The sequence below is a fragment of the Clarias gariepinus genome, chromosome 26 (assembly GCF_024256425.1).
Source record: "Clarias gariepinus isolate MV-2021 ecotype Netherlands chromosome 26, CGAR_prim_01v2, whole genome shotgun sequence".
NCBI classification, from domain to species: Eukaryota; Metazoa; Chordata; class Actinopteri; order Siluriformes; family Clariidae; genus Clarias; species Clarias gariepinus.
In genome coordinates, this window is record NC_071125.1 from 18,050,215 (window position 1) to 18,064,242 (window position 14,028).

At 37.4% G+C, this 14,028-nt stretch overlaps 1 protein-coding gene across 1 annotated transcript; it reads right to left on the minus strand.

Annotated features, from left to right (window-relative positions):
- Positions 1-4,099: 4,099 nt before the first annotated feature.
- Positions 4,100-13,479, minus strand: tram1 (translocation associated membrane protein 1). The gene is made up of 11 exons (XM_053488185.1): positions 13,235-13,479; positions 10,959-11,022; positions 8,714-8,835; positions 8,468-8,584; positions 8,318-8,376; positions 6,916-7,000; positions 6,721-6,791; positions 6,469-6,573; positions 5,951-6,094; positions 5,291-5,436; positions 4,100-5,154 (listed from the first exon to the last, which is right to left on the minus strand). Exons 1-11 carry the CDS (start codon positions 13,355-13,357, stop codon positions 5,081-5,083), a joined length of 1,110 nt encoding a protein of 369 aa, XP_053344160.1. The 5' UTR covers positions 13,358-13,479; the 3' UTR covers positions 4,100-5,080.
- Between the last annotated feature and the right edge of the window lie 549 nt (positions 13,480-14,028).

The window sequence follows — 14,028 nt, forward strand, 5'->3', positions numbered from 1 at the left end:
CCAGATAGGTGATATATATAATGAATGAATGGATGAATAAAGGAATGAATTAATGAAGCCACAGAAAACGCCTAACATGGGCGTAGAGATGTTACCAGGATGCACTCTTGAAGGGAGGCCAGCAGAGGCAGTGTGATGCTCTGAGCAATGTTTTTCTAGGAAAACTCGGCATGTACTCTGACCCATACCACGTACCTAAACACCGGTGCAGACCAAGGCATATGCAATTAATTGGTGGACCAAAATTCAGGGCTACTTTTGTACAAACAAAAGAATTTGTCCTATCAGAGTGATGCCCAATATGCGTGCTACGAAGTGGGTTAGCTAACGAGTTCAGTTCTTACAATAATTTCACATCATTGAATAGATTATGTATAGATTGACAAAGATATGTTTAGTGCCAGAAATCAGTCAGTTTGAGATTCAAATACTAATCTTCCTGTAATTGTTAAACGCATTCACCTGACTGGTCCAATGCCAAATTAAAGAGGCAACTTCTAAAAGTAAACCGGTCTTGGTTGACTGACTACATTTTTTTGTGCTTAAGTGGAAGTATTTACCGTACAGTACTCAGTATCTGAGCTCTCTGCATAATAACAACCTCATGTTTGTAAAAAATAATTTTGTTGTTTAGAAAAAACTTTTGTTTAATTTTTTTTTTTACCTTTCATCATCTAAGCAGTTAACAGATGAGGTCATGAGTGTGACATTTTGCAAATTAAAAGTAACATGATACACTTTTCCTTCGAGTCATTTTGTCAAAAACACCAAATTTCAGTCATTTTGCTAAAATTTGCATTATTACATATGTCATGAATGCATTATGCGTTACTGTTGACCCTTTTGCTTTGAATGGTCTCATCTACTGCCAAGGCATTCCTTTTGCCACCAAAGTGTCAGTCCTCACTAACCAAAACAAAGAAGCAGCAGCAGAAGTCAAGCACAGAGATGACAGTTGTGCCAAACCCTGTGGAAGAGGAACTGCAACTGAAAAACGCACGTCTAATAAGCTAATCTAATGTTGCCTTCTTACTTTTTTCTTTTTTTTTTTTTAAACATTGACTTTATTATTAACCAAACATCCAGTCTACCATAAAGAAAAAAGAATCAAAATCTGCGTGGATGCTTGCGTCCTGCCTCTTTGTGTATGTGTCTTGGTTTCGTAAAACCTAGCCAAAACAGAGGTGATATGAGTAACACAATACAATCCTTTCGAACAGCATCTAAACCTTGGCCATGAGACAAAACAAAACTTCATGGTAACGCATTAACTTTGAAATCAAATTCATTTAAACTATATAGTGAATTGCATGCAAGTTGGAGCAGTCGCCAAGGTTGTGGTTATCTGAACTTCTAAGTTGCAAACTTGACTGCTCTTATCACCAGCGTATGACAACCTTGGAGTTGACCTTCCACATACTCATTCCTTCCTCATTCGGACCTCTGTTTTTTTTTCTTTTTCTTTTCCTCATCTATTATTACTATGTCTGGTCATTAGTTCGTCATGTATCGGATTAAATCTATAAACTCCATAGGATCTTCTACTTTTCTTACTACTGTGACTTGGAGGTCTTGAGTGTGTAATCCTTGCAGATATGAATGCCTACACCTTACATCCTGTAAAAGCATCTCAGGAGCTAGGGTTATGTCTGATATTATGCAATCCTGCTTTTTTTCCCCGGATCCTCGTATAAATGCAACGCAACACGTGTTATTAATATTTATATGTTTTGTTTCACTACAAATTTAGTGCACGTTTGCATCGGGTTTACAGTGCACAGTTTCCCTGTAGAAAGCGCAAGCTCACATTTTATACCGCAGGGAAACAGGAAATGGTCAAAGGCAACAATCGTCCCTTGGAGACGAAGGCAATTGAAAATAATACGTTTCCTCTTCAGGGATGACATTTACGCGCTTTATACCGTTTACCAAGGGATTTATTTTTTTCATTGAATGTAATTGCTTGGATTTTTGTGGAGAAATTTTAAAGCATTGTGTATATTTTCTAAAATAGTTTCACTTGAGGTGGCATGGTGGTGTAGTAGTTAGCACTGTCGCCTTGCACCTCAAGGGTCCGGGTTTGAGTCCCAGCCAGGTTTGATTTCCGTCTCTGTGTGCATGGAGTTTGCATGTTCTCCCCAGGCTTGGCGGGTTTCCTCCGGGTACTCCGGTTTCCTCCCACAGTCCAAAGACCTGCAGATTGGGCTAATTGATTAGGCTAAAGGATTGGCACCCTGTCCAGGGTGTACCCCGCCTCATGCCCTAAGTCTCCTGGGATAGCCTCCAGGCCCCCCTACAACTCTGAATACATGAAGATTGACTATTCTCTGACTATTACCCCAAAGGTGTGAAACAAGTGTGTGAATCCTGTGCATCCATATATCCTGTGCATGCTGAGAAGGACTGGCTTTCCGTCCAGGATGTATTCCAGCCTCACATGATCCAAGGCTCTGGATTCTTTATGACCCTGATAAAAGATGACTTCATGATCCAAAGGACTAAAAAGCACTTTTCATCGTTAGGATGAGCCAGATGTATCTTCCTATTCTTGTAGGGACACTGCCAACACACACAGACATGAAAAGTAGTTTTTTTTTGCCTGCACAAATGATGACAGACCTTTGTCATACTGTTGCTATGGCACCTCTTTGCACTACACCAAAATAATGAAAAAAGAGCATCATGTAGGTGGTCACATGTTTGTAGCTCTCTTCCCCTAGTACGTCAGTGGAAACTGACCACCACAGGGCTACTACTTGATGTTACTTGAATGACGTATTGTTCTCAGCAATATAATTAGGCATCAACAGTATTTGCACACACATATAAGCTCAGGTTTCAAAACAGGCTGAAAATTAAAAATGAGTCCATGACGCCACCTTGTGCTCACATTATTCAATGTTGCTTTATCTAGGCATGTGTGATTTATTTGAACGTTTATTTCACCTCATAGTTTTGCCTTTTTTTTTTAAAATCACATACAGTGGTGACTGGAATAAATAAGCTAGTAAGGCTTAGCCATCCTGCCTTGTAAAGATACAATTAAAGCGAGGGCGGGTCCATAAGCAAACGGATAGATTCCAGCATTGACTGCCTCTGCGTTTACAGCACGTGTGGACAAGCTAAATACAAACTAGTTTGACACTGAATGTTTCTTAATATACAAGCGGTGTACAAGGAAACCAGGACTTGTGATGAAAATATCTGAATGGTGCAAGTGTTTTAATGAAGGCCGTACACAATACATCCGTATGTGAGGACTGTACACACACTCATTCACTAACTCCACTTGCGCATTACAGGAACTTAGCTGGGAGTTATTGCCACATCCCCATACAATCCAAGCCATTTCAACATTTGGGCCATTAAAGGAGTTCCTGGGAGGCCAGAGATTTAGGCAGTCCAATCATGGCTCCCTTGTAGTGAGAAAACTTTTTTACCTTGATGTTATCCGAGCACTAGTGAAACGCTGGAATAAGTGCATTAATGTAGCGTGGGATTCTATAAAGAAATAAAGGTAATTTTTACTTTCATAAGTGTGCTCTATAGTTTTTTTTACAATAAAAAGTCCAAATTTGACTTGAAAACCCCTCCTTTTACAAACTGATGTCACACACACACACGTTTTTCCTCTTTGGTGTAAAGATTATTCTATATAACCAACTTTTGCCTTTTATTTTTTCCATTTTTTGTAATGGCTGAGGCTAAAACAAGGCAGGGATCAGCAGTAGCTCATTTACACAGACACTGAAACTAATAATTATAATAAAAAAAAAAATAATGAGAAAAAAGGACATTGAAATTATGAAAAGAAATTCTGGTGGCTATTTTAGTTGGAGAATTAAACTCCAAGAACCGTGTAAATTGAGTTAAAAAGAGTAAGAAAAGAGACTCTTCAATTTTATATAAGGAAAAATAGCCAAGGATAAAGACTTTTGGGCCACCATATACAGCACATAAGTTTTCCTTTTGGACCAACACATAATAGTAAGTGTTGTTAATAAATCATTCAACATGTGTATCCGTGCCACAGTTACTCACATGACATCTAATGTCAATCACAAAAATAAGCAGTAGGTACAATAAATACAAAAAACAGTAACTGTTCCAATTTGTATTTTATTGAATGTGTTTGGATTTTTGTAAAACAAAATAAATTCTCAAGAAAATGATAGTGGAGATCTATCAAACTATCGCAATGTATTTTAAATCACATTTTTATTACAAATTACTTTCCTAGATCCAAACCATGCTCCTCTGTTCACTTATGCAGCACTGCAGTGCAAATAAGGACTGAAGGCATAAAATTAAACATACTTTCTAAAATGTTACAACGGTCAAAATTGTGGCAAATTACTACTATAATGACAAATTAAGCAAATGCAAACAATAAATTGACAAAACGCAAACACACAAACACTTACACTGTTGGCCTTGAAAACTTGACAGACCATTCACACTTTTTAACACATTTTTTAAACCTGTTTATATGTCCATACAAATTTGGTATAGTCAGGCACTTGAAGTGTTTATTGGCCTTTTGCACTGGCACAGATGATTCCTGGGAAATGAAGAATGCAGCATAAAGCGTGCAGCTTTTGGACCCTTTCAGTCAGAGAGGCAGAGAAAGTAATAAAAAAAACCAAAAAGGAACAACAAGAAAGAATGAAGAAAAGAATCCAACTTCCTGTGATGAACACAGACCGCTCTGTGCAATACAGTATTCAGTACCCTGCTTTAAAAAGGGCACTTTGTTATGAAGTAGCCTCCCTATTGCGCACAAAAGCCTATAGGGCAGTTCCTGAGCTGGTGCACGGCACATTTCCCAGCTTTCCCTATACGCATCTACTGTAGCTTACTGATTTTCTGACTAGCAGAAATGTTCCAGCAAAGTATAATATTGGCACATGCTTACTGGTGAATGTAATCAGGTGTATGAAAGCTGGGAAATGCTCATCATGTGCAGTGCAATGCAATTAAAAAAAGCAAGATTGAAGTGCAGAGCTGGGAATGATCAAGCAGGAGAGAGAGCGCGAAACAAAGATAAAGAGAGAAAAAAGGAATTAACAGCAGGATCTGTTTAGGATGATTTGTCCTTCCTGGCTCTGGGAGAATCCGCTCCGTTGGCACTCAGGGATCCGTTTACGCCGTTGGCTAAAAGACAGGATTGCAAGTTAGTAATCTACATACTGACTGAAATCTGCCTTCAACTCTTGTTAATTTTTATTTAGAGTTTTTTTTGATGAGATGGAAAAAAATATATATATTTTTTTATATCTGCAGCACCAACCTTTCCTGGACTTTCCCTTTGAGGAGGAGGATTTCTTTTTTATGGACAGAGTCTGAGCTTGTTCTCTCCACCGCCGTAGCTGAAAGTTGATGAATTTCCACATCATGAAGGCCTGAGTGATACAGATGGCAGCCAGGACGGTCACTCTGGCCCATCAAGCGACATCATAAAGCACAAAAAGAGAAGGAAAAGAAAAACACAAGTTAGGCAATTTGTAATGGAAAAACAGATTAATTATATAAATGTATACTTTTTTTAATATACTTTTCCTAAATTGAGAAATATTCATTCATTAATTTTTTCTACAGCTTATCTGAACAGGGTCACATGGAAGCCTGAAGACTATTCCAAGAAACTTTTTTGCACTATGCGGGGTGCACCCTGGCCAGGGTGCCAATCTATCGCAGGGCACACTACAGGCAATTTGGGAAAGCCAATTAGCCTAATATGACTGTCTTTGGACTGTGTAAGGAAACGCACCATGTACGAGGATAACAAAAAACACACACACAGATCTGGGCCGCCAATCCAAGTAATAATGTAATAATGTTTCCACACCTACTTCGTTTAACAAGACATCGATACGTCCTTGGGTGCATTCTTAATGTCATTCTTTACAGGGTTAACATGCTACTTTTAACAAACATTTCCCTCTTTCACCTGATAAACAGCACGTTGTAGTTTCCCTCATCCAAGTCGAGGCCCTGGCGTTCAGATCCGGCTAAACCGAACCCCACAGTAAGGACGGACAGAGACAGAGTCAACAATCGGGCCAGGACGAACAGGACAGCCCACACTGAGAACCTACACATACACACACAAACAAACACAAATTATATTCTGTTTGGATCAATGTTCTGAATGTTTTTACTGACCATCTCAATTTCTATAATGAACACAAATTATTTCTAAACTAATCTATTAGATGCTGTTTAGATCATTTTAGGCAGAACATGAATGATTAAAAATGACATGATGGTGAATGTGGAGTTTGAAAGTGATGCTGGGGCCTACATGTCTTATTTTACATTTATGTGGTCATCATGTAATGAAATTACTTAAAAATAATAAGTCTTTTAATTTAGATTCAAATTCAAATAGGAAAGAAGAAATCCTGGGCTTTGAAGGACGTTGGATCTTTCCTCAATTAAGGAGATCAATAACTCATGGGCACTCACCCTGCTTGTCTCTCCTCGTTACTGAAGTAAAAGATACGAGACACGTGGAAGAGCAACTCGACGAAATAATGGAGGACAAGCAGCACCACGCCCAGACGGTTCAGACTGCAAACACAAACAAAATAAATGAAACATTTTTTAATTCTGATAGGACATACAAAGTTAAAGGATGTATGCTGTTCATTCAGTAGACTGTAAATCTAATATACACAATAGGTACATTTCTTTTCTGAACAAGATTTGTGCTCATACTTGAGAATGTAAGCGCCTGCGATATGAACCACATACAGACTGATGTAAACCAGCTGGCGGGGAATATCCTCCTGAAAAATAAACCAAGAGAGACCAGATTTTACCCATAAATATAAACATGATCTCTGAGACACCCTTTTTCTCCTTACAATGACAGGACATGACCAGAAACAATGCTGATCATACACTACTCACTTTTTTGATCTTTTGGAAGTAGAGTTCAGGAAGAGTGTGGAACCAGTAACCCAACTGACAGATGTAGTAAAACTTCATCTGGAACCTGGGGGGGAAGTTGTAAAGTAAAGCGATGCACACATTATGGGTAGCGCCTCATTGTACTCCTCTGAAGAAAGTGCTACAGTAGGTCAGAATTTGACTCAGCAAGATTATATGGCGTAAACAGTGAAGTCAGCTGATGACCTAAATGACCAGGTTATCAAATCCGATGTCACAGTCATGAATGTCACAGAATGAATGGTCATCGCTATGGGGGTGCTGGAGCCTTTCAAGCATAGAGGCATAAAAAGACATTTTATAAAAAATAAATAAATAAATAAAAAAAGAAGAATATAAAAGAGAAGACTATGAAGCGTAAAACAGTGAAGTCAGCTGATGACCTAAATGACCAGGTTATCAAATCCGATGTCACAGTCATGAATGTCACAGTCATGAATGTCACAGAATGAATGGTCATTGCTATGGGGGTGCTGGAGAAAACTATGGAGTGTTTCAACTCTCCAGTCATCATTACAAGATCTCAGGCAAACATCAATGCAACTTTAGATGGAAAGAGACGATATAACGTTATACAAAAGTTGTTGAAGCAATGCCAATCAAATGAGAGCTAAAATCAAAACTACAATATTAATGTGTGTGGCATTTTTTTGGCCATGCAGTGAAAAATTGCGCACAGTATAAAAATATTGCACATGAACACATAATAGCTCATAGACATCTCACCAACGGTGACAGATTGGAATCGAACTTCTTGATAATAAGCATGTAGACAACAGGAAGTCTGCATGAGTCTATTTCTTTCCCTTCATTCTAATACAAATATCTTCATCTTTGCTCATCTTTATCCTATCCTGAAAGATTTTCATCTTTGCTCATCTTTATCCCATGATTTAACCTTTTTTGACGTGCAAGGCCTCTTTTTAGGATGAGCCCACCCTATCCACATGAGAAAATGAGAGTTTAAGGAGAGGCTGAAAATGAAGTTGACCATATACAGAACCATGCCATCACAGCCCCCCAGATCACAAATTAATTGAACAGATTTTGGAATGATGTGTGTAATAATGATGTTAATTGCTGCAGTATGGCTCCAGAAACCTCTATGATGATTGGTAGAATCATCATTACACATATGTTTTGATGTTATAATGAATTTCACTTGAATTTGTTATCTCACTGTATGCATTTGTCTTTCTTTGTGGAGATAAAGCTGACATTGATTTGGTGTAATGATAGCAACTTGAATGTGGTCTTGTCAACCTAAGTGTGATAAAAGTATTCAGTTTTAGAGGAAACCGTCTCGCCTGTGTAAGTCCAGCCTTCATCGCTATCTATTGAACAGATAAAGAATGTGACTTACGGCATCAGTGTGTGTGGGTAGCCTTCCCACAGACTGACCGGGTTCGACAGGATATTTTCCTTCACACACAGAGCAACAAAACAATTAAACTCACAACTCAAACTACTACAGTATAATATGGATGATCATAAATCTGTAATGCATCCTTACAGAAACCAGAATGCTGGCTCCCCACAAACAAGAAAACAGGTAGAAAGCACTGAGCTGGCCCGATTCATTAAACTTGCTGTGCTTGGTTTTGGAGAAGTGCATCTTCCTGTTGATTTTCTGCATACAGAAAAACCAAGAGATCAAATCAGAAAAAAAAGAAAGACAGAAACATCTATTCATGCTTATGCATGATTACTGAAGTAATAGCCACAAATATTTTTAATAACTATCATGAAAGATTTTTACATCGAGGATGTACTCCTGGATGATGGCATGCATAATGATGGCCACTAGCACGTAGAAGAAGACTGTGGCTACATCCTTCAGGCCATGGTGAAAGTAATTCACTGGCGTCTCCTCTGCACCTTCTGACAGCCAGACGTACATAAAGGCAAAGATAAGATCATGTGAATGAATAAATAAGTAAAATCTCTCACACACACACAAATATGAGACGGGAATCACCAGGAACAAGACACACGATATCTTGGTGCTGATTTTAACTTTCTGTGATTCTGTAGAACGATTATGTAAACATTCCCATTTAATTTTTTTTTCAGATTTTGTTGCAAGCCTAAACAGACTTAGCAAACATGTCGTTTCTACCACACAGGATGCTGTATTATGTAAACAGTACAGGCACCATCTGCAGGATAATACATTTTACTACTCTTACGAAAAACATCACACGAAAAATAATCTCATTTGGACAGGTATTAAGATGTATCCGCTACTTTTGCTCTGTAAAGCGTTCATAAGGGCTCTAATCTGAGTTGCTGTTAATTGGTGATTTCTGAGGTAACCAATAACTCAAATGAAGCTTAATAAATTTTGCAAATGCACTTGATAATACTGTTCTTGCAATTACTTTTCCAGAACAGCTGACCTTTGAGTTGTAAAATAACAACTGATTGTTTGTGTTACTTAATTACCATAAGTGTCTGAATACTTAATGTCATATGAGCTATTTCATGGTTAAAAAAAAAAAATCCAGTATTGTTTTAAAATGTAGAAAATAAATTTAAACTTTTAACTGGTACAGTGTACACACAGACGTACATACAGAGACATCTACACACATATACAAAGTATAGTGCAAGTGTCTTCAGCACATGCAAATAACTGCTGCAGAGCAAGGGTGTCTAAAAAATGTCTTACATTAAAAAAAAAGGGATAAACAGTAATTAATGAAACAAAGTAAATAAATGCAAAATGCAACAACGATTAGAATATTCTCTCGGGTACAATTTGTGCAGTTTTATAAGGAACTTTGCTGCTTATTTTACTGAACATCCTGCAAAATGAGCCACAGTCCTTCTGAGATCGTAGTCACACCTGGCTCTTTTTTCATACATGCAAAACCTCAAAGCTTTCTTTCTCCCTTCTTTTTTAAAACGGTCTTTTGCATAATATGCTGCTTTCTTTTCTGACCTATAGATAATTTCCTGGAAGATTACTTTTTATTGCTGGAATACAAAAAATTTAATTAGAGATGTTTTTTTTAATACTGGCTTAATAAAGACATCATAAAATAAACATGTATACTAAAGTTTGTCAAACAAAAAACAAAACAGGATGCCTAAGTCTTTTGCACAGTACTTACATATATATTTTTAAAAAATGTACACAAATTTTTAGTTTTCATTCAGGCAAACTGGATTCAAACCAAGGAAATATCCTTTTCATTTTATATAGGAGTCAGGACCATTTGTTGAAAAGCACAATCTTAAATATACTGACCAAATCTATAACCTAAATAAGCTAAAAATATTATAAACATCTGTACAAAATAATATAAAAATCCCAAACTGTTATGAAAATTTTACGCACACACACTACGAGAGGTCACTTTAGTTCCTGCATTAACCATAACACCCTAATAACCTTGAATTGCTGTTAGAAACTCAGCAGTGTCCAAGTCTTATCGCACCGTCTGCCACTGACCTTATACGATTTGGATTGAGCAATAGAGCTCCAGAAAAATCTAAACACGAATGCTAAACCACCACGTGTCATGTTTGTGAATTAGTAACGAAATAGTCTCAGGTGTTGTTTCAGTCGCTGATAATTGATACATGTTAGTATACACACTAACACAGATTAAACAGCATGTTGATAACCAACATACCCAAGGTTATCTCAGTTATTCGCCTAATAAATTTCCATGCACTAAGCAGCTCTTCTAACAGCACTTCAAGAAAAATCTTAGCCCCAAAAATAGGTTAAAAAAATGTCAATAGATATTGAAGAATGATACCTTATTTTTTATTTACATATTTTTTAATAAACTAACACAATTACTTGTTTTCACACTCCAAACTGAAAATAATAATTAAAATAATCATAATAATAATTCTTTTTGTACGTTTTTTTGAGTGTTAAACTTGTTTAGAAGCCCAGGTGTGGTTCAGGGGAACCGAAACCCAACACTCAGATTTAAGCAAAATACAAACTGAACGCATAACACCCTGAAACGATGACTCTGACTTACCATTTGCTGATATCGTGACGTTGTATTGCACAGTTATGAATAAAACTGCAATCTTAGATGTGATCTGCAACACAAGAGAGACACAGATTTGGGTCAATCAAAATGACTTCATAAACATAATTTAAAACAACATCAGGTGAATTCTACATGTTTTACATACATGTTTTGGCCACCAGATACTGAAATATTCCATAGTTCAAAGTAAATATGAGCGGAAAATATACTAGTAAGATTCTCATTTCTTAGACTGTCTTGTTTTCACAAGAGGCATTCAAGTCAAACCAGGACTTGTGCTGAAATGTCTTGTGAACGAAAGCATAATTTTTCCCCCTAAAACCGATTGACATTACCCGAAGACTTTAGGCAAGGGTAAGTATAACATTTGAATTGTGCGAATGTGTGTAAAAAAAAAAGCCGTACGTCCGAGAATGACAATCTCGGCCGAGGTGGCTTAGAGCCCACTGGATTCGTTTTTTATTAACATTCAGCGAGTGGAACTCCTGATTCTTAAACATCGACAGATAACTTGTCACCAACTTGCAGAAGAGATGCATCTGTCTGTGGGAACTGTACACACAATCATTTACAAACACCACTTGCACATTACAGGAATTCGGCTGGAAGTTATTGCCACATGGCCTGTACAGTGCAGACCTCGCTCCAAGAACATTTCCACATGTTTGGGCATTCCTAGAAGGCCAGCATTGAATCATTGTTCTGGCATACTTAGAAAACCTAAAACTACAATATTACCTTTAATCCTGGAAAATAACATTTAATTTCTTTTTTTTACTGCAGATATTAAATACAGAGCACAAGTATCATTTCGATTTAAACACAAATATAAGGTATTCAAGCTAATCTTTTGGACTTGACCCTCTAGGATTTTTTTTCTTGCAAATCTATAAAATAAGATGCATAAAATGCTTTATAGATACTGTATATTTATGCACTGCAGACATATAAAAGTTATACTCCTGGATTGTAATTCCACTTGTTCGGTGGCTAAATATTAAGAAGTTGTACCTAGTTTATGGTAAGATTTAGAATCTACTGTCATTTCATCTAATTACAATCAGTGGGAAAGAAAAGCTTATGTTCACGCCAAGTTGTACTTTTATAAAACTTTTATCGTCAGCCAAAAGCACTCGCGTTCGATAATCAGAGACAGATGAGAAATCGAAAAAGTAGATCGGATAAACATTTAAGGTTTTGTCTTAAAACATCTCCAGAATAAAATTATCACTTGGATGCTGTTATTTAGGCAGTGAAAAAAATTAACTAGTCCTAGTAAATATATTCAGTTTTGCTTTTCTAATTAATATCCATTGAAGAAGTAGCATATTAGCAGCTTATTTTAAAGTAGATTATTAAATCTGTCACATAATTGTTCATAACATTGCTTTTATTCAACATTTTGATTTCACTTATGGTACAGACAAGTGGAATTTAAACTTCAGGCAAATATCTACAGTAAGTAGTTAGTTTTACATGATGGTGACACATAATCTGGCTGGACAGACATACAGCTAGAAATTTTCTGAGACTGGTTTACGTAAACATATTGAAATAGCGAGTTCCGAAAAATATACACAGGCAAAATATTTATTTATATAGGAGTTAGACGCGCTCTCTTACACATATAGCTCTCTACCATCATACACTTTCACTCTCTAATACAAAATTTACAGTCCATTATTTTGACATTGGACGCCACTCATCTTCACTCCATTCATTTAAACGAAATAAAAAGGAAAGTATGGAATAACTCCAGCTCCCATGATGCACCGCAAACTACTCCTGGTGCTGTTTTCAGAACTAAACTTAAAATGAAAAAGCAAACGCGAGTATTAAAACAAGAAAAAACGGAAAATTGATGAAAATCCGAGAAAGGAAAAACACACTCGGGACAGCGCGTCGCTCTGAGGAAGAATAATGCTAACGTGGCTAACATGACAGCGCGCGCACAGAATGCCACGTAACCGTCAAACCCAGCCGCACGCGCTCAGGAATCATGCACGAGAATGCAGCGCGAGGACATGTAGACATGCTGTAATGAAGTCCTGGGTTGAGTTAGTTCATTACAGAGGAAAAAAGACACACAAACACAGTTGTATCTAATAAAAACGGAAAAACAATAAGCAACAACTGTTCAGTGTTTTGTTTCTGTGCAAATCTAAATTAGCTCCAGCCGGAGGAAATCACACTCCAAATCTCCATATCAGTCACGTCACAGATCCCCTAATGTGTGTGTGGCTTTTTTTTTTTGTCCTCACCTCAAACATGAGTCCCAACAGGAAGAGCATGGCCACACACGACACAATATCTGCATGGTTCTGGATAACAAACTCGTGACTCAGGACTGGAGGAGTTTTGCTGGTCTTCTTTCTGATTCCCATGATGCTGCTGGAGAAACTTTTTTGTTGCTAGCCAAACTCGAATAGAGAGAAAGTGCAGCGCAGATAAGAAGAGCCGAACCTCACAGCGGCACCAACGGCACTAAAGCCACTTCCAAGCTGTTTCTCTTCTTCTTTGTTTTTCCTTCTGCTGGAGAATGAGCTAGCTCACTGCTGCCCCCTGCTGGCTGAGAGGAATTCTCAATATCTTTTAGAAAAGATTAATACATAATTGTTGGTTCATCTGTCAACAAGCTTTTGTACTCCCTCATTATAAAATGTTTTAGGCTAAGCTGTGAGCCTTGAATGCACTACTATCTTTACTTTAGAAGAGAATCTTTGTCCTCATAGGGCTTTGTTTGAGGGAAACAGGTGAAAGTCCGATGGAGCAAGATATAGGGACAGTTTGGGCAGAAGTGTGCAGACGTGCAAGATTACGATACCTTTGGATAGCTGTCTTATGCATTTAATCTGAAGTTTAGGCTTCAGCTCTTCATTAAGCTTCTCACCGTAAAGTATACTGTTGATCAATGAACATTTTCCCTGGTAATTTTCTAATACTGGCCCTATAAGAATCCCAAAAAACTTTTTTAGATAATAGTTGACTTTTGAACTTTTTCTTAGTCAGCAATTGAGGATGTTTCTGTTCCACACTGTGCTGCTTACTCTCAGGC